At 47.5% G+C, this 21263-nt stretch overlaps 3 protein-coding genes across 3 annotated transcripts; all 3 read right to left on the bottom strand.

The window, feature by feature from the left end:
• Positions 1-462: 462 nt before the first annotated feature.
• Positions 463-8277, bottom strand: KRT23 (keratin 23). The gene is made up of 8 exons (XM_015885801.2): positions 7678-8277; positions 5427-5509; positions 4338-4494; positions 2650-2811; positions 2433-2558; positions 1716-1936; positions 1465-1496; positions 463-915 (listed from the first exon to the last, which is right to left on the bottom strand). Exons 1-8 carry the CDS (start codon positions 8089-8091, stop codon positions 812-814), a joined length of 1299 nt encoding a protein of 432 aa, XP_015741287.1. The 5' UTR covers positions 8092-8277; the 3' UTR covers positions 463-811.
• Positions 8278-10549: 2272 nt separating this feature from the next.
• LOC107325286 (keratin, type I cytoskeletal 15-like) lies at positions 10550-14687 on the bottom strand. The gene is made up of 8 exons (XM_015885983.2): positions 14087-14687; positions 13706-13788; positions 13160-13316; positions 12819-12980; positions 12571-12696; positions 12214-12434; positions 11415-11440; positions 10550-10898 (listed from the first exon to the last, which is right to left on the bottom strand). Exons 1-8 carry the CDS (start codon positions 14618-14620, stop codon positions 10825-10827), a joined length of 1383 nt encoding a protein of 460 aa, XP_015741469.1. The 5' UTR covers positions 14621-14687; the 3' UTR covers positions 10550-10824.
• Positions 14688-16983: 2296 nt separating this feature from the next.
• On the bottom strand, positions 16984-21008 carry LOC107325235 (keratin, type I cytoskeletal 19). The gene is made up of 8 exons (XM_015885893.2): positions 20427-21008; positions 19524-19606; positions 19058-19214; positions 18738-18899; positions 18463-18588; positions 18138-18358; positions 17736-17764; positions 16984-17254 (listed from the first exon to the last, which is right to left on the bottom strand). Exons 1-8 carry the CDS (start codon positions 20886-20888, stop codon positions 17223-17225), a joined length of 1272 nt encoding a protein of 423 aa, XP_015741379.1. The 5' UTR covers positions 20889-21008; the 3' UTR covers positions 16984-17222.
• Positions 21009-21263: the final 255 nt, after the last annotated feature.

The raw sequence follows: 21263 nt of genomic DNA on the forward strand, positions 1-21263 counted from the left end.
GGAGCCTGGGTTTGGCTGAGCAGCCCGTCATGGCTACGGGATCCATCAACCAACATAACAAGCATCAATGTGAAGGCAAATTGCTTTGAATTAAATAGGTGACTGTGGATGTGTGAGATGTGTGGGAAATTGCTTAAAGTCTTGGAAGGAAAACATGTAAAAAGAGCTGAAGAAAATTTCTCTAAAACTGAAAATAAATGAATGTTTTGAGGGTGCAAAGTGTACTTTTCAACACCACCGATAATGCTGCTTTGCATGGCAGCAGCCAGAAGCTGTATAGAAGGAAATCTGTCCGTTTTGCTTAGAAATGTCACTTGTAACTTGCAGCACTTGTTTCTATGTATCTGCACCCTTCCATCTTCATGCTGCTCCATCAGTGAGGAGTCCCTTGGGCCTCCTTCTGCAGCACTGCCATTTTGGGCAGGTTTAAGAATAAGCAAAATCAGAAATTCCAATAAGCAGTACAAGTAAAGGAAAGGAGTTTATTGGCAGTAGTGAGGTATGTGGTAAGAGACATGAGACAAGGAGAAGTCAGAGATTATTCACTTTAAATTATAGTTAATTTGCAGAGCAGTAAATGAACCACAGATGGAGATTCGGGAGACGTGCTTAATACATACATTACCAGCTCAGACAGTCATCTTCATTGAATGGTTTGGCTCCAGCATTTTGATGACTAAAAGCTCTTTAACAACACCAGCTCTGCATGGCGCTCTGTAGTGTGAGCTGCAGGTCGCTGTAGGGGCAGCACAGCTGGCAGTTACAGCATGGCAGCCCACCAGGAATGGAGGAACTAGCAGAACATTTCCCTTCACTCTTGCTGGTGGATCTCGTTGGTGGTGGAGGACACCAGGTGCCCATTGACGCTGCCATGCACAATGGCTTTGATCTTTCCATTGGTCAGTTCATCATATTCTGGAAGAAAATGAAAGGTTAATTATACCAGACTTTGGGGAAACTTCATTTACAGTAATTTACCGGCTACCTCAACTGATTTATCTTTACATGTTTCCCTTTAAGTCAATACTTATTATTGCTCTTTGTGAAATTTACTGACAGAGTCACTCTGGGCCTTGTCCAGGTCGGGGCAAATGAATAGCAAAGCTGCATCGCAGCCAATGCAAATCTGACTTCAGAGCAGATTCACCTGCATGTCCGCAGGTCATGCTCATACCAGAAGAGGAGTTTCCAGACATGCAGATTTTGTTTGCTCTCATGCTCTCAGACTGTTTTAGTCACCGCATGGAGTCTTTATGCCTCCTCATCTGCCATGAAAGCTTTAGTCTCGAGCCCGAGCTCTGGCCGTGTCTCACTGGCAGGGCTGTGTGTGGAGCAGCTGTGAGAGCTGAGTGCAGTGCAGCCCTTCTGCAGCTCTGGCACATAAAGTGAAGATGATTTGGAGTCCAATTTGATAGGAAATGACAAAATTAGAGTCACTATAGAGAACAAAATAAAGGATTTTACCTTCAGCTTTTGATTCACACGTTCTTGTTATCCTGCAAAGATGATGAAACAGAGACAAAGCAATGAATGTACTGGTTTTAAGAAGTTTCTCTGCATACCAAGTGGCTCCAGCTTTGTGTTATGATCCATCAAATTAAAATACCAGCCCCTCTGCAGCATGGAACTCACATCTCTGATAAGTGTAAACAAACAAATAAGCTGAACATTGGAATCCCTTCTCATCTGTTCCATCTGGGGAGGCTTGGCCCTACCTGTCCACATTCCCTTCCAGCAGCAGGCGGTAAGTGGAGATTTCCTTCTCCAGGCGTGTTTTAATGCCTAGAAGAACCCTGTATTGGTTGTGTTGCTGCCTGATGTCGTGGCGAAGCTGGCCGAGCTCTTCCTCGCATTTGGAGATGATCTGCTGCATGCTTTGCAGTGCGGCAGCGTAGTAATTCCGAGTGTCAGCCAAGGTGTCCTCCAGCATGTGTTTCTGACAGAGCAGATAACAGCAATTCTACGGTTACAATGCATATAGCATATCATACAGAAATGTCAGCGAATTTGGTCTCTGATCAGAAGATTACAAAAGTTAGACTGTGGTCGTGTGAACACTTATGCAGTGGAATCATTATTCATGTGAAGAGCAGAACCACGACGCTGTGCTGTGTGTGCAGAATGAATGGCAAGAGGGGCGTCATTCAGCCCTGCCAAATTCCTTATGCTCGAACACGGTGATCCTGCATTTTCTTTCTCTTCTCCCCTTATTTTGGTTGTTTGTAAGGTGGGATACACATTTTTCACATCCTGCTGATGGTTGTTGAATCTATTTTGCATATTCTGGCAAAGCAGGGCCCCAAATTTCAATTTCAATTTAATAACTACACCAAAATTACATTCAGAATAACTTAAGCAGAGAATTGGTCCAAGGCAGTTCCTAAGAATTTATGATGCAACCGAGGGCAGCCAGAGATGTCTGCCATAGATACCTTACTCATCTGTGCCTGCAGCTCGATGTCCAGGGACTGTAAGGTCCGTGTTAGATCCTTGATCTCGTTCTCACTGCTCTGTATCTGTTCTGGATCAGGGGCTGCTGCCAGGGACACGGCTGTGCTCTGCGGGGCAAAGGCAGGAGAAAAGATCAGCGGTTCTGATCAGTCAGTGCAGCAATGGGGGTGTTTGGAATGAACAGGAAAGGGCTGTTACCAGTTCATTGTACCAACTGTCAAGGCTTTGACGATTCTTTTCGATTATGGCTTCATAATCTTCTCTTATTTCAGCCAGAATCTTGGCGAGGTCTTCAGGAGGCGGCGCGTTGACTTTCACATTGACTTTGAAGTCCTGCGATGAGCGGTTTGCTTCCATGTCCTGTTGGTACAGGCAGAGGAAACAGAGAATTTGTTTATGAGAAGGGAAACAGTTTTCATACCTAAACTTGTCTCATCTTCAGCTCCATCCTCCCACAATGCCCCAGATACTCCTTTCCATCGGGCTAAAGTTAACTGTTACGTATATTCACCATCTGGGAGCTTTGTGTGGGTAATGCTGTGACATGACTTCAAGCAGGGGCTGATACCTGCTGCCATGGCAGAGCTGTGTGAGAGAAACCAATAAAAGACCGTGTAGGAAGGTCTTGTCAAATAAAGCTCCTGGAAGATGCGTGCACTGAAGCAGGAACGTTTTTGGTTTATTTATCTGTTAAGAATCTAAAACTTTTCATGAAAATCTAACAGTAAATCCATATTTCTTAGCCGGTATGTTAATATTTATGGAACTATAACTCAGTTTACAGGATAGTAATGTAAAAGTTCTATGTAATTGTTAAAGGAGTAATTGGATTAAAACATATAATTACTCTGTAAACAACATAATTACAGGACAAGTCGAGCAGGTATGGTAACATTCCGATGCTGTAGCACAATCCTGTGTGCTAGGTACCATTTTCAGAAGCAAAGTAGCACTGCAGGCATGACATCACAGCCTCTGAAATGCAGATCAGCTGGACACAGCCATGGCTCTGTTGGTTGCCTCCATTCCAAGAACTGGTCTGGTGTAGCTGTTCAGTTTATGTCCTTGGTTATGGGGGAGCCAGCCAAGGAAAGCTGCACCTACTGCTGTGTGTGTTTGTGCTCTCCTTTGCAATCCACAGATACTGAGTAGGATGTTTGGCTCCGCATTAGGTAATAACTGAAAACAACATTAGTTGAAGCAAAATGAAAGCAGCATGTTGGCGCACAGTGGTATTATATGAGGGGGAATAACATATTATTGTGGTACAGCTCTGAAAGGAGTCAGAGCAGCGCTATTTTTTCTGACACGGATTATTATCTGTTTAATTGTGCTTAGAATTTTGCAAGAATAAGTAGTTTTACTCGACTCCGGTAACCGCTGTGTTCAGTTTTGATCCTCTGAGGATTCAGCAGCTGCTTTGTTCAGGTCGCCCTGACTGAGCAGGAGGGGATAAGGTGACCCGGAGGGGTCCCTTCCAACCTCAACCTGTGTGATTCTGTGAAGTGATATATCCAGAGGGGAGGGGAACATTGTGATCAGTCAAACTGAACAGCAACCAGGAATGTTTCCTGTGCACAACATCTCTCTGTGTATGTATTTCTGAGAACATTTATGTCAAACATGTACATTATTAGCTATGTACAACGAATGAGTAAGTGACTAGAAAAGAGCCTGGGAGAAAACACAGCAAACTGTGATCCTTACTGAGGTCCCAGTGTGACTGGTAACGTTGTACACAAGGTTTAGGCTTAATCTGACTCTCACTGGCTTCTTTAGGAACGTAACTGGGTTCTGAATCATCAATCCCATTTATAGATTATGGATCTTACTCCAAGTTAATTACACGGCAGCACAGATTTATGTGATAAAGTAACTTTTTCTACCTCCTCGTGGTCTTTCCTCCTGAGGATGTGTTCTTCTCTCAAGCCTTCAATTTCCATTTCCAGATCTGTTGTAATAATGGTCAGGCCATCCAGCTCCTTACGCAGGTTCTCAAGATCACACTGCACTCCCTGCCTCCGAGTCTTCTCTGCTTCGTACCTTGGTCAGGAGAAAGAAGGCAAAGCCTGCTCATTGACAATGAACTGCTTCTGGCCTCGAATACAAGTCAGAGCAAAGAAACAGTATTTGCAATTGTTACTGTTTGTGTTTTTTTTGAATGGTCAGTTTTCAACCCCTCAGAAAAAGGAACAGATCAGACATCTGCATGATTCCCAAGAAGTCTGATTAACAGAAACGTGAACTCCTTTCCTGTGCCAAGATCTGCCTGAAAGCTCTCAGTCCAAGTATTTGGGCTTTTTAGATGGTCTGAGAACTCTTTCAACAGTGATCTGACCCACGCCATAGACAACAATCAGGCCTTGGAAGCACTCACCCTAGCACTGAGCTGATACCATGTATTATAAACTCCTCGACAGTCAGCGGTATGCTGAAGGAACAAGCACTCAAGCAAGAGGATAGATGAGGGGAGGACAAAGAAATCCAGCAGAGGATGCTGAATGGACCAGAAAATCCAAAGTCAGAGAGATGCATAGAAGGGACAAAGATATTCCAAAGCAGGATTTCCGAGACAGGATCATATTCTTGCAATACTGAGCGTGGCGAGTATGTGCATTAGCTGAGCATTCTGGGACTTGGAGATAGGGCACGTGGTAGTGCACAGCAGAGTTAATTGGTGCTGTTGGATGACAGTGTAAATGCCATTTGTCACCAGTATCAAGTGTCTGCTGTAAAACCTGCTCTTCAGGACCTGAACAAAGTATCACAAACAGGGTGACTCGAGTTCAGCAATCATTTGAATGTTTTTCACCCTTTTTTTTATCTTCTTCTTTTTTTAATTACTTTTGTTCTGCATTGCTCCTGTTTATCCACCAGAAATCTGCCTTCAAATCAATGTCCTGATGGATTGTCAGGAAGAAAGATTCAGCTTAATCCTCTGTCAGACTGAACAAGGAAACAAAAGAAGCACTTACTTGAGCCTGAAGTCTTCAGACGCCATGTTGGCGTTGTCGATTTGCAGGAGGATGCTGGCGTTGGTGACCTTCCCATCCTCAATCTGCAAAACAGAGAATCCAGTCACAGGGTCAGCATTGCTGTATGCTAACAGTGACTAACCTGTGCTTCCTTATGGATGCCCTCTGCTTGTGTCAAACGTATGAACAGGAGAAGTCAGGAGAGCAATTGAATAGAAGTTTAATTTCCTGATTCGTTTACATACATACAGAAAGTGCACTGTGATATTCAATGTACTCATGAGGCAGATTTGAGCTCTAAATCCAAGTATGGAAGGCGCAGTATGGCCTTTGGAAGTACTCTAGAACCTCGTACATAATTAGCAGCAGTGACTTTGGGGCATTGTGTCCTGTTCTAACAAATAGGAAAGAGAAGCGTGGCTGCAGCTGCTCAATGCTGCCGCACCAAAACGAGGTGCACTGTGGTCATAGAGAAGCCATTCTGTGATCAGAGAGCTCCCAACACTTGTAAGCAGCACTTCCCGCACCTCCATGAATCACCGGGACACCAGGAAGAAGGAAAATTGTCCTCAAGTGTCAAACGTTTCCCTCAGTACTGAAAGACTGGAGGAGTTTTAACTAATCTCTGCACCAGAACAGACTGTGCATTCCTGAGCAATTAGCAGCACAGCGCAGGTGCTGCCCTGGGACGCACCAAGTCTGACAGTCCCCCAAGTGTGTCACTGCCTGGAATGAGTTGTCAGAGAAGAGACAATCCTTGAACCCATCCTTAGAGAAGGGCACATTTTGCTGCAGGAGGGAATAACCAAGAAGCCATTTTAATTTGTGGGTAATTAATGTGATGATGATTAATAATTAAATGCAAAGTTTCACTCATTTTGCTGGCATTGTGGTAATTGCAATAATTGATAGAGAAAGTGAAAATCCTGTGTGAAATCACTGAATTATCACCTGTAAATAACCCTGTACCAGCAGTGCCTGCCATCAGTGGGGCCGTCGGGCTGACAGCACTATATGGAGTGCATTAGAAGTAACACTTTGGGTGCAGCCCATTTGGAAGTGAGGGCTTCGCCACAGTCAGCACGGAGCTTTCAGCCATATCATCTTTCTAAGCCGTTTCAATCTGTTCATTTCAAATCTACGTGAAAGCATTGGTATTCCCGATGAACAGCATAAAGTATTCATCTCTGGATCAGCTAAAAAAGAGCATTTATGTGACAGGTATGGAGGCCGACGACCTGAAACTAGAAATAGGTGATGACAATCCTGGCTCTCCGACACGTTGCCTGTGGTCGGAGCGGCTCATCTTCTGCCTGCCGGCAATGCATAACAGCCAGCAAAGCGTTTATCAGGCCCTGAGCTCCATCCGCAGGGCTGAGGGACAGCGCTGCTCTCAGGGCCTCTGCAAAAACAATTCTTGGGGTGCTGAGAATGCGAAGGAGCAGACTGCAAAGAGCAGGAGAAAACAGCAGCGTGGCAGCTGGAATGGAATGGCTCTGCTTTCTGCCCTGTGTGGCTGTGCAGTTAATTACGGCGATTAGTCACAGAGATGGTTACAGTGCTAAGTATGTTCATTATGAATACAGATTAATATTATGGTTAAATTTGAAGACACGTGAGTTTGGGAGACTGAAGGAGTTACTGTTGAACATTAATATTAACAACTGGCCAGAACCAGAATTTCTTCTTTTAATTATAGTGAAAACATCCACAAGGAATTTGTCACTGCTATTTCCTTAATTACAATGAAGTATTTTTCCATCTGATTACATAAGCTCATCGGACCCAAAAGTTCTATAGTTTCATCGTCTGCTGCCACGGGAATCGAAGCAATGAAAGGCAGCAGGACGTCGAAGGACGGTGTGCATGAAGGAAGGCACTCTGTTCAGGCTGCCTGCTTTTTAATTTGCTTGACTACGTGTGCAGTCAGAAGGATCGTGTTCTGCCAGACGTGGTTCTCAAACCACAGTTTCATGTACAACAATGAGCACCTGGCAGCAGACGAGTGCCTTTATTCTATCAGCCTGCACAGGAGCCCCTCATTGCCCCTCCAGCATTTCTTATTCCCCACTTTCCTCCTCGTGGAGGCAGAGAACGTTCACACCCAGCTCCTGTAACCACTTCCATTTGTATTTCTAACATTCGCAATGTTATTCTTAATTTTCTTTAAAGGAAAGCCATCAGCATAAATGAGGAGCCAGATCCCTTAGAGGAGCACAGAATGGCATAGTTGCTTATAGCTCTGACTTACCTGTCTTTGCATGTCAGTGACGTTTTGCTCGTACTGGTTGAAGTCATGCCTCTTCCCATGGGACTTTGTCCTGTGCCACTCTAGGATGCAGCTTTCCAGCTGAGCGTTGGCTGCTTCTAAGGAGCGCACCTTGTCCAGGTAGGCAGCCAAACGGTCATTCAGGTTTTGCATAGTCTGTTTCTCATTCCCACCCAGGAAGATGCTTTCCCAGTGGTGCTCGCCGAAGCATCCCCAGGATGCCCCTCCTCCGGCAGCCAGACAGAGGGGTCTGCTGGAGGAGAAAGAGCTCAGTGTGCCGCTGCCACCGGCTGCACTTGGAGGTCGGTAAGAAGTTCCTTGCTGGGCCAAACCACACCCTGCGCTACCCCTCAGGGACCCAGAATAGAACTGGAAGGGGCCTGGGCTGGTACTCATGTTTAGCTCCGTTACGGATCTGAGCCAATGTTTGCCTGACTCGCACTGAGCAGCTCCTTAGCCTTCCCTGAGCGGCTTTATGCCTTTTCCTGTGGGAGTTCCCTGCGATGAATGACTACAGCGAGATTGTGTCATCATGAAACGTGCTTCCTCTTGGTCAATTTTGAAGCATTTATGAGCCTGCACACACTGTTGTTATTATTTGGAATCGCAGCCACACACCAGATTCCTTTTGCTTGTTTTCTTTCTTTTTTTTCTTCGCTTTTCATATTATAATTGTGAGGTGTGGCTAAAAGCAGTAGGTGTGGAACCGGATCGGCTCAGCCTCGGACTGTTTACTAAAACCCAGCAGTGAATACGTTGTGTTCTCGTGTTCGGAGGGGGAGCAGCCACCCGTCACAGGACGGGGCAGGGTGAGGCAGGGGCTGCTGTGCCGGGTCGCTTTGCTGCTGCTGCTGGAAATCTCAGCTTCCGAACTGCGGCACCGTGAGCCCTGAGGCACCACGTGTCCTGCGGGCTGACATGATGCTCCCAGCAGCTCCAGCCTGTGTAAGGAGTGAGATTTAACAGGGAAATTAACCCAGCTCCGTCCCGCAGCTGCAGCTGAGCCCATTTCCCACCGATACACACCAGGATCAGACCCTTCACAATCTTTCCTACTCGTTTTACTCATGATTCGATCTGCATCATATTTCAATTTCAGCGGCCTTATTGAAACAGATAATAAAGCAGGAATTTATTGCCGTTGCTAATGTGAATACTATAAAGATATTTATAGCAGTAGAAAATACGCAGAGGTTTGTTTTAATACTCCAAAAGCTGCGGTGGGGGGCGGCTGGGAAGCAGCAGGGGATGTGTGTCCGTACAGCGGTCTGCATCCCGGGCACGGCTGGAGGGATGCTACGGGATTGTACCGGCCTGGGGGCAGCCCGCACAATCCTTCTTTATTCCGTGTTTAAATTGAAATCCGGCAGCTCTGAAGCTCCGCGCTTCGCTCAGCTCTGCGGGGCCGGGGAGATGGAGCTGGGCAGGGATCGGGCTCCGCCTGGTGGCTCGGGGCTGCTTTGCGCCTCAGCTGCTGATGCTCCGTGTTCTTTCCTATTTCTCATACATTTGATGGTACAGAAATGCTAAGAATATTCTCATAACAGCTACAGCTGTCACCTGCTGTTGGTACCGACACTGTCAGCACTGCAGCTTGAGAGTTACAAGGGCTTGAAGTGCCTGGCAGAAATGCAGAGCTAACTGCAGTAAAACATGCAAGTAGGATGGAACCAATGATATCCGGCTGTTCAGTTCATCTCCACAAAGCTTAATTTCACACTGAGTTTTCTAGTCCGGCAGTTCACTAAGATAATGGTCTGTTAAATCTGATGGAGGGACCCATCCCTGACATGGAGTCAGGGCGAGGTGTTGCTGGCAGGGACCCTCCAGCCCCAGCCCCTGCATGGCACAGAGCTCTCCCACAGGTGGCAGCTGACACAGGACGAGGTGATGGCACACTATAAATGTCTCCTCTGAAACTGAGCTTTTTTAAGTTGGAAAAGACATCTCCCGGTTTTCCACAAGCACAAACGTGAAGGATCCGTGGGAAAGACCAGAAATCTTCATTCAGAACCCGGCGCAGTTCTGCGGCTGTTTCTTATGGAGCTCGTTTTCAGCCGGCTGTGCAGCCCGTGCAGAACGGAATGAAAGCAATGGGCCGAGTAGGAAAATAAAGAGGCCGTCAGCAGGTGGCACCGTGGGATGAAGCTGCTGTGGATGATGCTCCCCGAGCCGTGGAGCTGCTGCAGGTTGGTGCTGCTGGGAGCGCTGTTGTGTGAGTGTGTGACAGCCCCGATGGGAGGTAAAGTGTGTGACAGAGCATCGATGGAAACAGTTTCATTCACACCGACTGAGGATGTGGCCGTTTAATGCTCATTTTGATGAGATCCTGGCAGCCAAGGTGCTGCTGCTTGGTTGTGTGTTACTGCCAGGGCAATATGTTAGTTACTGCTATTAGCAGGATTCTAATATACTACTAGGGCATAACAGCCCCCGTGTGTCCTCTATCAGCAGCAATTAATGCCATTCTGTCTTCCAGTGAAGTTTCGTGGCTGCTGGTGGAGATGGAGTCTGTGGGAATTAGTGTTATTTCTTTCTGGTGTGATGCTGTGTGTCCTCAGGGTGTGCTTTGACTGGAAGAACTTGAGCTGGGTGGCAGGCAAGAACAAAATCTGGATTTCACAAGTTGTGCCTGTTGAATTCAGAGCTTGAGGGTGTTTTGTGTGATCTTTTTTTCATATTAACTTCTGCTTCCTGGGAGAACCCGATGGCACTTCATATCTGTCCTTTTATCACTGCCTTTCTAATGGCTCTTCAGGTTGTGCTGCCGTTATACATGGAGGTACCTACATGTCACACAGCATGTTGGGATGCAGGGAGGGCTGGGACTGCAGAAAAACAACATCAGACCAAATTCATTTGCAGAAGCAGGAGAGAAACTTTATTGTGTAGGGGCTTTCATAAGGACACCGTACAGAAACGAGCAGATGTCTCTGATCAATGGAGCCAAATGATTGCATAGAAAGGGAGAGAAATTTGAGGAAAGACATGAAGCTTTTTGGGTTACATTCTTGTGTTCTAGCAAAAGTAACAACACGTTTCTGTAAGCATTAGCCAGTGGTTGGGCTGCCCTTCTTATAGCTGGTCCAGCGCAGGTGGTGTCATTGCAAGAGAGGATTCGGTATTTCTTTATTGGAATCTCCTGTCACGACCGGACCTTCCCTCATCTTCTGTGCCCCCACGGGCTCTTCCAGCAGCACTTGCTGTGGCAGGAGAAAAAAAGATCATCAACCTTATGGGAAAAGGCACGTTGCCAACATACAGAAGAGCCACACAATGTTTCTTTGTTTTTTCATTTCCTGGCAAGATTTTTCTCCCACACAGCAGAGGAGGAGCTGCCTCTGCACCTCATCTTCCCTTCCTGATCCACATCCAGTAAAGCTTCCCGGTTATGAAACAGGAGAGGTAAAGATATAAGCAGTGCACACTGCAGGGCAGATTTGGATCTCTCGCAGGTTGTATGAATCAGTGGAGGAAGTGAGGAATCTCTGTGAGATTGCCATGTTTTAGAGCAGTCAGTGCAATCATTCTGCAAGCTACTGGGGTCAAAAGTGCACATAAAATAAGATAAAGTGTTGTGCTTTCCTCTCCTGATGGGAAAGAAGGTGTCATTGCAAAGAGAATACAATGTGTCACTGAGAAGAAATACCAGCAAAAAAATGTATTTAATTCTATTGCTTGAACTCTTTCCCACCCCTCAAGTCACATTTTTTACTTACCATCCTTAGGGTTCACTCCTGACATCCTGCAGAAAAGAAGAGAACTTTGGTCAATGACCAGCACTGAGTTTGTCCACTGACACAATTGGGAAGTGCTGTGTGTGCATAGCTGAGACCTCACAGTCAGCCCTTACTCTGCTGTTACCTGTGCTCATGTCAGGGCTCTGAAGGGCACTGCTATATACTCTATAGAAAACATGGCCATCAGTGAGACCACTTGTTAGCCCTGATTTGTCTCAAAATGTCATAATCTAGAAGCAGCATAAGGGGCTGATTCCCTCTCAGAAATAGAAGTAATTCCTTGTGTAGATCAGCACAAGAAAGGGGCAGTAAATGTTAGACTTAATGTCAGTTGTGGTCTATATGCAATCCTATTATAGCTTCTGGGTGTGTGATGACAAATATTTCCACCTTTGTGCACAAGTGCAGAAAAACAAGAGAAAGATCCTGGGAGCAAACTTGTGAGTGCTTTGTTAGGCTGAAGGCAGTGATTCCAGCCCAGCAAGAGGATTACATGAGACGTGTATGGGGCCTGGTGCCTTCTGTAGTACACTGCAGTCAACATGCCTGCATTTATAGTTTCAAATTATCACACAACTGATCTGCAGATGTAGTTTAACTGATAGCAGCTCCCGGGATGTTGCCGAGCATCCGTGTTGCCAGCGCTCAGCAGGCTGTGTATGCAATCAGTGTAATTTAGTAATCTGGAGTCAGCCTAACAACCACAAATTACTGCTTTACAATGTGCCCTGTTATTAACCTTATCTAACCATCACCGGATTAGGATATAGTAACGTACTGAGAGTCCTGGGTCTCCAGCAGCTGGCGGTACGTGGCGATCTCCTGCTCCAGGCGGCTCTTGATGTCCATGAGCATTCTGTACTCCTGGTTCTGGCGTTCCATGTCGCATCTGATTTCACTCAGTTGTTCCTCAACACTGGTGATGAGGTTCTGGATTTGTGCCAGCTGTGCGCAGTATCGTCCTTCTGTATCTCGCAGGTTGGCTTCCAGTCCAGCTTTCTAATGCAGGAAGACATTAGAACGGGTTGTCATACGGATTCATCCCACAGATAGAACCTAAGGGGAAGCAAGGGGGGGGAGGGGGCAGGGGAAGCTTCTGGCAGTGGCCTGTGTTGTGCTGGGCACAGCTCCATACCATGCTCATCTGTGACTGCAGCTCGATCTCCAGGCTCTGCACCGTGCGTCTCAGTTCCGTAATCTCCGATTTGCTGGTCTGTATCTGCTCAGTGTGGGTGGCAACTTCACGGTTCAGCTCATCAGTCTGAAAGGAAAGAAAAAAGCACGTGCAAAATTAAATGCAAATAAATGTTAAGCTTATCCCTTCTGCTGCAGCAGCAGTGATGAGGCAGCGCCCCAGTTCAATGTCTGCTGACATAACCATACCTGAGTGAGGAACCACGCCTCAGCATCCTTACGGTTCTTCTCAGCCAGAGCCTCGTACTGCTCCCTCATCTCCGAGAGGATCCTGGTCAGGTCGATGCCAGGAGCAGCGTCCATTTCCACATTGACTGTTCCACTGAGCTGATTGGAGTACTCCTTCATTTCCTGCATGGGCAAGAGGTGGGGGACACAAAAGAGATTATGCTCTGTATCCTGCCATGCTTTCTGCCAGCAGCAGTCCATGCAGTGCTATGTAGCATGTCCTTAGTAATGTTGCCATTCTGATTTTATTCGATAAATTCCAAGGGAAGTAATTTTCCCTCTGCACCTCTAACAACACTCACCTCCTCGTGGTTCTTCTTCAGGTAGGCCAGCTCCTCCTTCAGGCTCTCGATCTGCATCTCCAGGTCGGCCCTGGACAGGGTCAGCTCGTCCAGCACCCTGCGCAGCCCATTGATGTCAGACTCCACGCTCTGGCGCAGGAACAGCTCATTCTCATACCTGCAGCGTTACAAAGAAACAAGCGTTGGCAGATGCACCGGTCTGTGTGCAGTGGAGCCTTAAGTCAAAAACCCCAAACTATTCCTGTTGTCTTTTTGCCTGTGATTCAGGCTACCACAATAGTTAAGAGCATCACTAAAAAAACAAGACGTGATTTATTTGTATCTATGAGCAGCCCAGTGATCTGGTCACTGTGTTCTGACCCTTCATCACATCATTTTTTGTTTGGCCAGAGATTTTTCATTAGAAGTCATTGATGAAAAGCATCTCTCTGTAATTTGGAAATACATCTTTCAGTGGCTGAAGAACTTTATTTCCTGGATAAGAGGAGATACTGCACCTCAGAAAGCTGCTCTGAGAACGAGAAAAGGAGAGAGAGGGCAACTTACTTCAGTCTGAAGTCATCTGCAGCCAGCCTGGCGTTGTCGATCTCCAGAACAACTCTGGAATTGTCGATAGTGGCTGCGAGGATCTGACAGTCAGAAAAACAGAAACAAAACACTGAATTCTGTGATCTGAGCCCATTTTGCCATGTTGTTACCTTCTACAACTGTTTTAATTGCAGAAACCATCTCATTTTCAGGATGCAACCTTTGCTTTTTAAATTAAGAAGAATTAGAATGGTTGGTCTGCTCAGAACCACAGGGAGCTTTAGTTTGAAGAATTCCAGATTGATTTTCTAATTGTTTCCCTTGATTTCAGAGATGTGCACATTGCATTTCCACAACTCCAATGCATTCTTTTAACTCCCCTACTTGTGAACATCATACCTTCTCTCGGAGCTCTTCAATGATCTTGTAGTAGTTGCTGTAGTCTCGGGCTGGGCTGGTGGGAGCTTCCTTCTGGTACCAGTCACGGATTTTGACTTCTAACTCTGCATTTGCATCTTCCAGAGCTCGTACCTTCTGCAGGTACGTGGCCAGGCGGTCGTTCAGGTTCTGCATCGTAATCTTTTCATTGCCAGAAAGGAGGCCATCACCTCCACCAAAGGCACAGCTAGCATCAAAGCCTCCACCAAAGCCAGCTCCTCCACCCAAGCCGCAGACTGCACCTCCACCAAAGCCGCCGTAACCTCCTCCGAAACCGCCGCCAAACCCGGCGCAGGATCCACCCCCATAACCGCCTCCTACGGAGGAGACGAACCTCGAGACAGAGACTCCCCGGCCCCCAGAGCCCCCGTGGATGCTCGGGGCGCGGTAGGAGCCCCCGACCCGCACTGAGGACATGCGGGAGCTGCCGCTGCCAGCAGCCCCAAAGCCCCCAGCACCGCTAGCAAAGGAGTTCTGCACGGTGTAAGTCGTCATGGCTGCAGCACAGGAGGAGCTGGGTACTCAGCAAAGTGCAGAGCAGGAAAGCGTGTGCCTTGGGTGCCCTGGTGCTTCTTTTATAGCCACCAGATAGGGTGTTAGGAGACAAACCCAAGCTGCAACCCTCCCTCCAAAGATTCTCCTCCCTCAGGGTGAGGCCAATTATGATGACATTCCTTACACACGGAGCTGGCTGCACATCTCAAGGGCTAAGGCTTGGGTTTTTCTTTTAATTAAACGAAGGGGATGATTCAGATTGTGTTTTTCTTCGGGCTATAGTTCTGAAGCCCGGGCTTTACTTTTCTGACAATCCAGAAAGGAAAAACAAAGCAGGTTGAACCGCGCCCATTTACCCACTCACAGCAGGCAGCTATGTGCAGAAACATTGCTTTTCCCCAGATGGAGTTTGATTTAAGAAACATACAGCAATCAATGGAAAAGTGCAGGTCGCACAGAAATACTCATGTCACCATTATTTCTTCTTTCTCTCTATATTCTTTTTCCCAGCACAAATTTGGAATTGAATTTTCCATGTTTTTATTACCATTCCTTGCTCAGAATTTGTATTTAAATGTTGGCATCTGAATTTCTGTTACAAAAAGGACACAACCGTGGCTCTGTGTGAGGAATGGGCGGCATCCCCTATGGGAGACGGGCACGTTTAATGCATTTATAAGGCTTGTGCAATGGGTGAGAAGGGCAATAGGAGAATGGAGTCGTTCCATTAAGAGCGCAGGAGGATGAAGCTCCTGTTGCTTTTGGCAAACCTGAACCAGCAGAGCTTTGCATGGAGGTGTTCAGTGCGGGGCTGATGTGTGCACAATGATCTGCACTGTGGAGTGGGTAATGACTGGAAGGTTTGGGAGCCACTGACAAAGCATCGTTCATTTTCCATGCAAAGTGAGTCTCCAGTGCAGTGCATTTCAGTTCTGACTGTTGGTGAGTGGCACTGGGAGGCCATTCATTGCTAACCCAGATTCTGACCCGCACTGTGAGCTCATGAGAAACCGAGGCTGGGGGATGCCCAGCAGCATGACCTGCTCGCTCAGTGCTCAGGGTGTGTCAGCGGGGACAATGGCTGTGTGAGGAGTGTGGCAAGAGGGGATTTAGTGGGCAGAACGCAGCTCTCTGCCCATAGGGTGGCAGCTGGGGTGAAGGAGGGGTGCGGCTTCTGCTGTGACAAGGGGTGAGGACATGGGGGGGACATGGGGGGTTTGAGGTGTGGTTGTTCCCCAGGCACCACCTCACAGCAGAGAGCAGCCTTGGTGTGGGGGCTGCTCTTAGGCTCAATAGGCACCAAAAATCTAGCAGCGATACACAGCCTGGGTGCCCTGTGAGCCTGTCCACTCGTACTGCAGCTGAGTGGCAAAGGCAGGTTATTTCATTGCTGTGGAAACATGTTTCAAACAGAGCTTGGACCTTTGCCATAGCACTTCAGTTTTGCTTTGGGGCAGATTAATAGTTGTGTGCAGCTGCCAAATGTGCGTATCTGTGAGAGGCAGAACCTCAGGGACAAGTTGGGGCAAACTCTCCCAAAGACAAAGAAGTTTCTTTAAGCCCCCTGTCATGGCAGTGTGCGGGAGTGATGGATGGAGCGATCCTGCAGTAGGCAAGATCAGATTCCAGGTAGAATGTAAGAAACACACACACACAAACCAGCAAAACCACCATCAGCTGTATCAGGGTCCTGCTCAGCCCCGTCCTGCCCTCCCCTCCATGTCTTTGCTGATTTGTATTTCTCAGGACTGTCTTTTTTTTGCTGTCAGTTCTTCATGTCATAGTCAGGCTGCTGTCAAACACTATAGAGCTGGATTTCCAGGGGCTAAGCTGGGACTTGTGTGTCAGGACGTGACAGATGCTGCTGCTGGGTCAGCTGAGTCAGTGCAGAGCCAAGCCCAGCTCCAGCCCCTTCACCTGGAGAGGATTACCCAGCCCTGACAGAGCAGATCTGCAGCTCTGTGCTGCTCCTCGCTGTGCAAACACTTCATTAATCTGGGAGGACCTACAAAAAAGAATGAAAGAATGTATTCCCTCCCAGGACTGAGGAGAGAAGTGATGGAGGGTTTGTTGCTGTGTCCCAGAGGAGCCGAGTGCCCCTGGTGAGGAATTGGGCTGGAGGCCTGGACTGTAGCCCTGGTTTTCTTTTGACACAAGCCCAAAGATGTTTCCTTGGCTGTAAGCTTCTGGAGTGACGGCTGGGAGTGAAATAACTGATTTCTGATGGCCTGAAGTAAGCATCCATTGGGTGCACAGCCACTGCAGGGCATCTCCCCCAGGAGGGCTGTGCTGGGGCAGCAGCTGCGTCTTGCTTTGGCTGCTGTCCTGCTTCAGCAGCGACTGCACAGTGACCAAACAGGGGCTGAGGTTGCAAGATCATCTTTATTGGAGTAGATACAGCATTTCAGAACAAGAAAGAAACAATTAAAAACCTAACCTAGTCTACAAATTAATCACTGCTAAATGAACCAAACTACTTCAACTTTGTGTAGGCGAGGATTTTCTGTGCAGTTAATTTCCATCAGTTTAGTGTGATTCCTCTGCATTTTAATTCCTTTTTTTCCTCCTCATCTTGAAGATGACATTTATGGGACTTTCAGTGCTATTTTCCATCTGTCAGCTTGTCTCTTTTGTCTGCAAAATACGGAGAAAAAGAAACAACAGTTACTTAACCAGAACACATAAGACCATTCAGCTTAGATTGTGTCTCATCTGCCATTCCCTGCTCTCAGAAGTTTTGTTCTTCACAGCATTGATTGAATCATGCATCACTTTTACAATACAGCTGACCTTTACAAGCCAGTCATAGTTGCATGTTGGTACAATGGCCCTGAGCTGGCAGGCTGCAATTGCTCGTATCCTTCCACCTGGGGGAATGATTTGTGTGTTTTACAGGGGCAAAGTCTGACATTTTTTCCTGATGTCTAATAGCTTTTGATGTGTCAAACTTGTTGAATTCTGGCCAGAGCCATCACTGTGACTTTTCCTGTGGCACAGATCAGTGCAGCAGCTCAGTCTGAAATGGACGGAATTGCCTTCATGTGTCTGTTCATCTTTTTAGAAATGAGAACTTAATTTGTTACTAAAGGTTTCTTAGAGGAGAAAATGTCCTTACCGGGAGATCCAGAAAGGGAGCCAAACAACCTGCAAGCAAAGAGAGGAGAGCTGAAAGGAGAGGTAACACATTGCATGCTGTGTGAGGCACAGATGTACAACAGCGGATTGTCTCATTGTTTTGTATATGGCCAGAAAACAAGATTCATGTTCATTTCCTTGGTCTCCCTTCCATCCCAGGAGAAGGAATCGTTATAGGAAATGTCTTTGTAAGCTACAGCAGTGAAAGAAACAGTGGGGGGAGATAATTTCTCTCCTGACAAAAACAGCTTGTTAAAACCTTTAGAAACCCAGCAGTATTTGAAGCTGTGTTTCCTGCCATGCTGTGGCACACGAGCACCGCGCTGTGGTCACGCAGCACGAGTTGAAGCACGATGGCTTTGTGCTGCAAGCAGTTACTTACTGGGTCTCCTGGCCCTCCAGGAGCTGCCGGTAAGTCGCGATCTCCTGCTCCAGACGGGTCTTGATATCCATGAGCATCTTGTATTCGTTGTTCTGGCACTCCATATCAGCTCGGAGCTCCGCCAGCTGCAGCTCAATGCTGCCAATCATGTCCTGAATCTGCGCCAGCTGTGCTCCGTAACGCCCTTCAGTGTCTGCCAGGCTGCTCTCCAGCGCGCCTTTCTGTGGGCACAGTGGGAGGGAAGGGATGCTGAGCTGCTTGCAGGAGGAGCAGTACAGATGTATTTTAGGGTGTCTGCGTTGATGCAGTGCGAATTTTCACATACCATACTGAGCTGGGACTGCAGCTCTATTTCCAGCCCTTGGAGGGTGCGTCTCAGGTCAATGACTTCGGACTTGCTGCTCTGCAGTTGTTCGGTATTGACGGCAACCTCACGGTTCAGCTCTTCGGTCTGAAAAAGGGAAAACGCCACAGGAGACACGTAGGGCCACTGAGTGGAGCTCATAAGGCTTTCACTTTGGTGTTCTGTGAGTTACAGAGTCACTTGGTTTCCTTTCTGATTTAAAAATTAGCATTTATTTAGAATGAAGCTTTTGATACCTTACTGTGGAACCAGGCCTCAGCGTCCTTCCTGTTCTTCTCCGCCATGTGTTCATACTGGTCTCTCATATCGGCCAGGATCTTGGACAGGTCAATGCCTGGAGCAGAGTCCACTTCCACACTGACTTGCCCGGCTACCTGTCCTCCCAGGGCACTCATTTCCTATTTTGTCATAACAGACGAAGACAAAAGAGGGCACAGTTGTGGATGAGATTATTATGAACCATCCTTCCTTTCTGCAAGGCTCTAAACAACTGCACTGGGAAACTGGCAGAGCCCATGGCAATCCTGGGGCACTCCACACAGTGCTTTTTCTTTACCTCCTCGTGGTTCTTCTTCAGGTAGGCCAGCTCCTCCTTCAGGTTCTCAATCTGCAGCTCCAGGTCGGTCCTCGCCAGCGTCAGCTCATCCAGCACCCTGCGCAGCCCGTTGATGTCGGCCTCCACGCCCATGCGAAGAGCTTGCTCAGTTTCAAACCTTCAAAAAGCAAAACAGAACTCTTCAGGCTAATGTGAAATGTGTTATTTGTTAGAGGTGTGTCTGGCACCATAGGAACTATAATATAGCAAATGTTGTCCAACATGAAACTTTTCTACTCGTATTTTACATGGTGGAACATTTTTTCTAGTATAGATGATGTTTTCAGCAGTGCATAAAGGGCTGAGCTGCAATGACAGGATCAAAGTCGTGTTAATACAGAGATTTTACATGCGTTCCTTTGCTTTTTCACAGCCGCTGCCCTTTGCCTCAATACGGATTTTTGTCTCCATGTCAGAATTTACTCACTTGGTCTTGAAGTCGTCAGCAGCCAGTCTGGCGTTGTCAATCTGCAGGACAACCTTGGAGTTGTCGATGGTGGCAGCAAGGATCTGCAATCAGTGAGAGTTCATTGCTGAGGTGGAAACAACTCTGTTCTTTCTTATGCTAAAGGTGGAGGAGTTATGATTATATTTCACCCATAGCTCTACCAAAGATGAGTGCATTTTGTTTGGTGTCAGTAGGAAAATATCAGGTTATCTGTAGCAAATACACAGCACAGACTGATCACAGCACTTCTGCCACTGCTGTCAGCTATGGGTCGGTCCCCTTACTTCTGTCCTATGAAGGGCTTAAAGCTGGAATCCCCTCTCGCAGAGGGAGAGGCCTTGGCTGGGCCAGTGGGTAGGAGCTGCTGTAGGTGTGAGGCACAACCAGTGCTTCCTGGAGAAAAGCAAAGGACGCAAAGTGCAGTTCTGGGCAGAACTGGTTCTGTCTGCGTGTTTTCTTAGCAGGGCAGTGACTGCAAGGACTGTATGATTGCAAAATAAATGGCATGTTTGTGTGTTGCCAGCAGTCTCAGTTCAGACTGCATTGGTAAAGTTCTGAGCACATTATTTTCCCTAAAATGAACGATTTGGTGTTTACTGACTCTGATAATTAATCATGAAAAGCCGTGAAGGAAATGTTCCTTAGCAGCAATCCCTTCAAAGAAGCGCGTCTTTTTTGCCTGCCACTTCCAAACTTAACGCTTCAAATCATAGATGAATTCATGCTGCACATTTCTTTCCCTGCCCTGACCAAGGAGTGAGTTTTCATTTCATCTCCCTCCTTTTCACAGACTGCGCTGCCCTCCGGCTCCTTTCCTAGGGAGGTTTTCTGTTTGGATTACGCTTCATTCCTGGGTGCTTTTTAGTAAATACAACCACTTACCTGGTCTCGGAGGTCTTCAATAACCTTGTAATAAGGGCTGTAGTCTCGGGCAGGGCCCGGTCCTTGTTTTAGGTACCACTCACGGATTTTAGTTTCAAGATCTGAGTTGGCTTCTTCCAGTGCACGCACTTTGTCCAGGTAGGACGCGAGGCGATCATTCAGGTTTTGCATCGTTGTCTTTTCATTCCCTGAGAGGAGACCATCACCAGAGCCCAGACCGCCCCCATAGCCACCACCGAAGCCTGCACTAAAGCTGCTGCTGAAGGCACCTCCATATCCACCGCCCAGGCCGCTTCCTAGGCCAGAAGAGACAAACCTAGCGGAGGAGACCGACACACCCCTGCCACCGGATCCCCCGTGGATGCTCGGAGCCCTGAAGGAGCCACCACCCAAACGGAGCGAGCGGCCGCCGGGTCCCCCTGCCACCGAGGAGGTGGTTTGTCTGAAGCTGTAAGTCGCCATAGGGAGAAATGCCAAGGGCCTGAAGTGAGCTGCGGTTTGTGGTCCCGAAGCAGGAATGTGTGCTCCTTTCTCCCACCCCACCTCTTTTATGCCTGTGACAATGGGAGTTGTCTGCAGAATGTGTTATCTGAGACCCGTGGAATTTATCGGCCGTAAGTCCTCTGCCAACACAGGAATTCCTCCCATTGGTCAGTTGCTGAGAAGTGAGCTGGGTTTCATTCCCAAATACCTTCACGCAAGGAGCTGATTCCCTCCCCCTGGGCTGCTGAGGAGGAAGGTGGGATTGAGGGGAGGTGTTGCTCTGCTGAGGGGAATGGCCACAGCCCCACTGCAGCCTGTGCTGCATCCCCAGCGCAGTCACACAGCAACTTGCTT

Source organism: Coturnix japonica, chromosome 27 (assembly GCF_001577835.2).
Source record: "Coturnix japonica isolate 7356 chromosome 27, Coturnix japonica 2.1, whole genome shotgun sequence".
In the NCBI taxonomy this organism is placed as follows: Eukaryota; Metazoa; Chordata; class Aves; order Galliformes; family Phasianidae; genus Coturnix; species Coturnix japonica.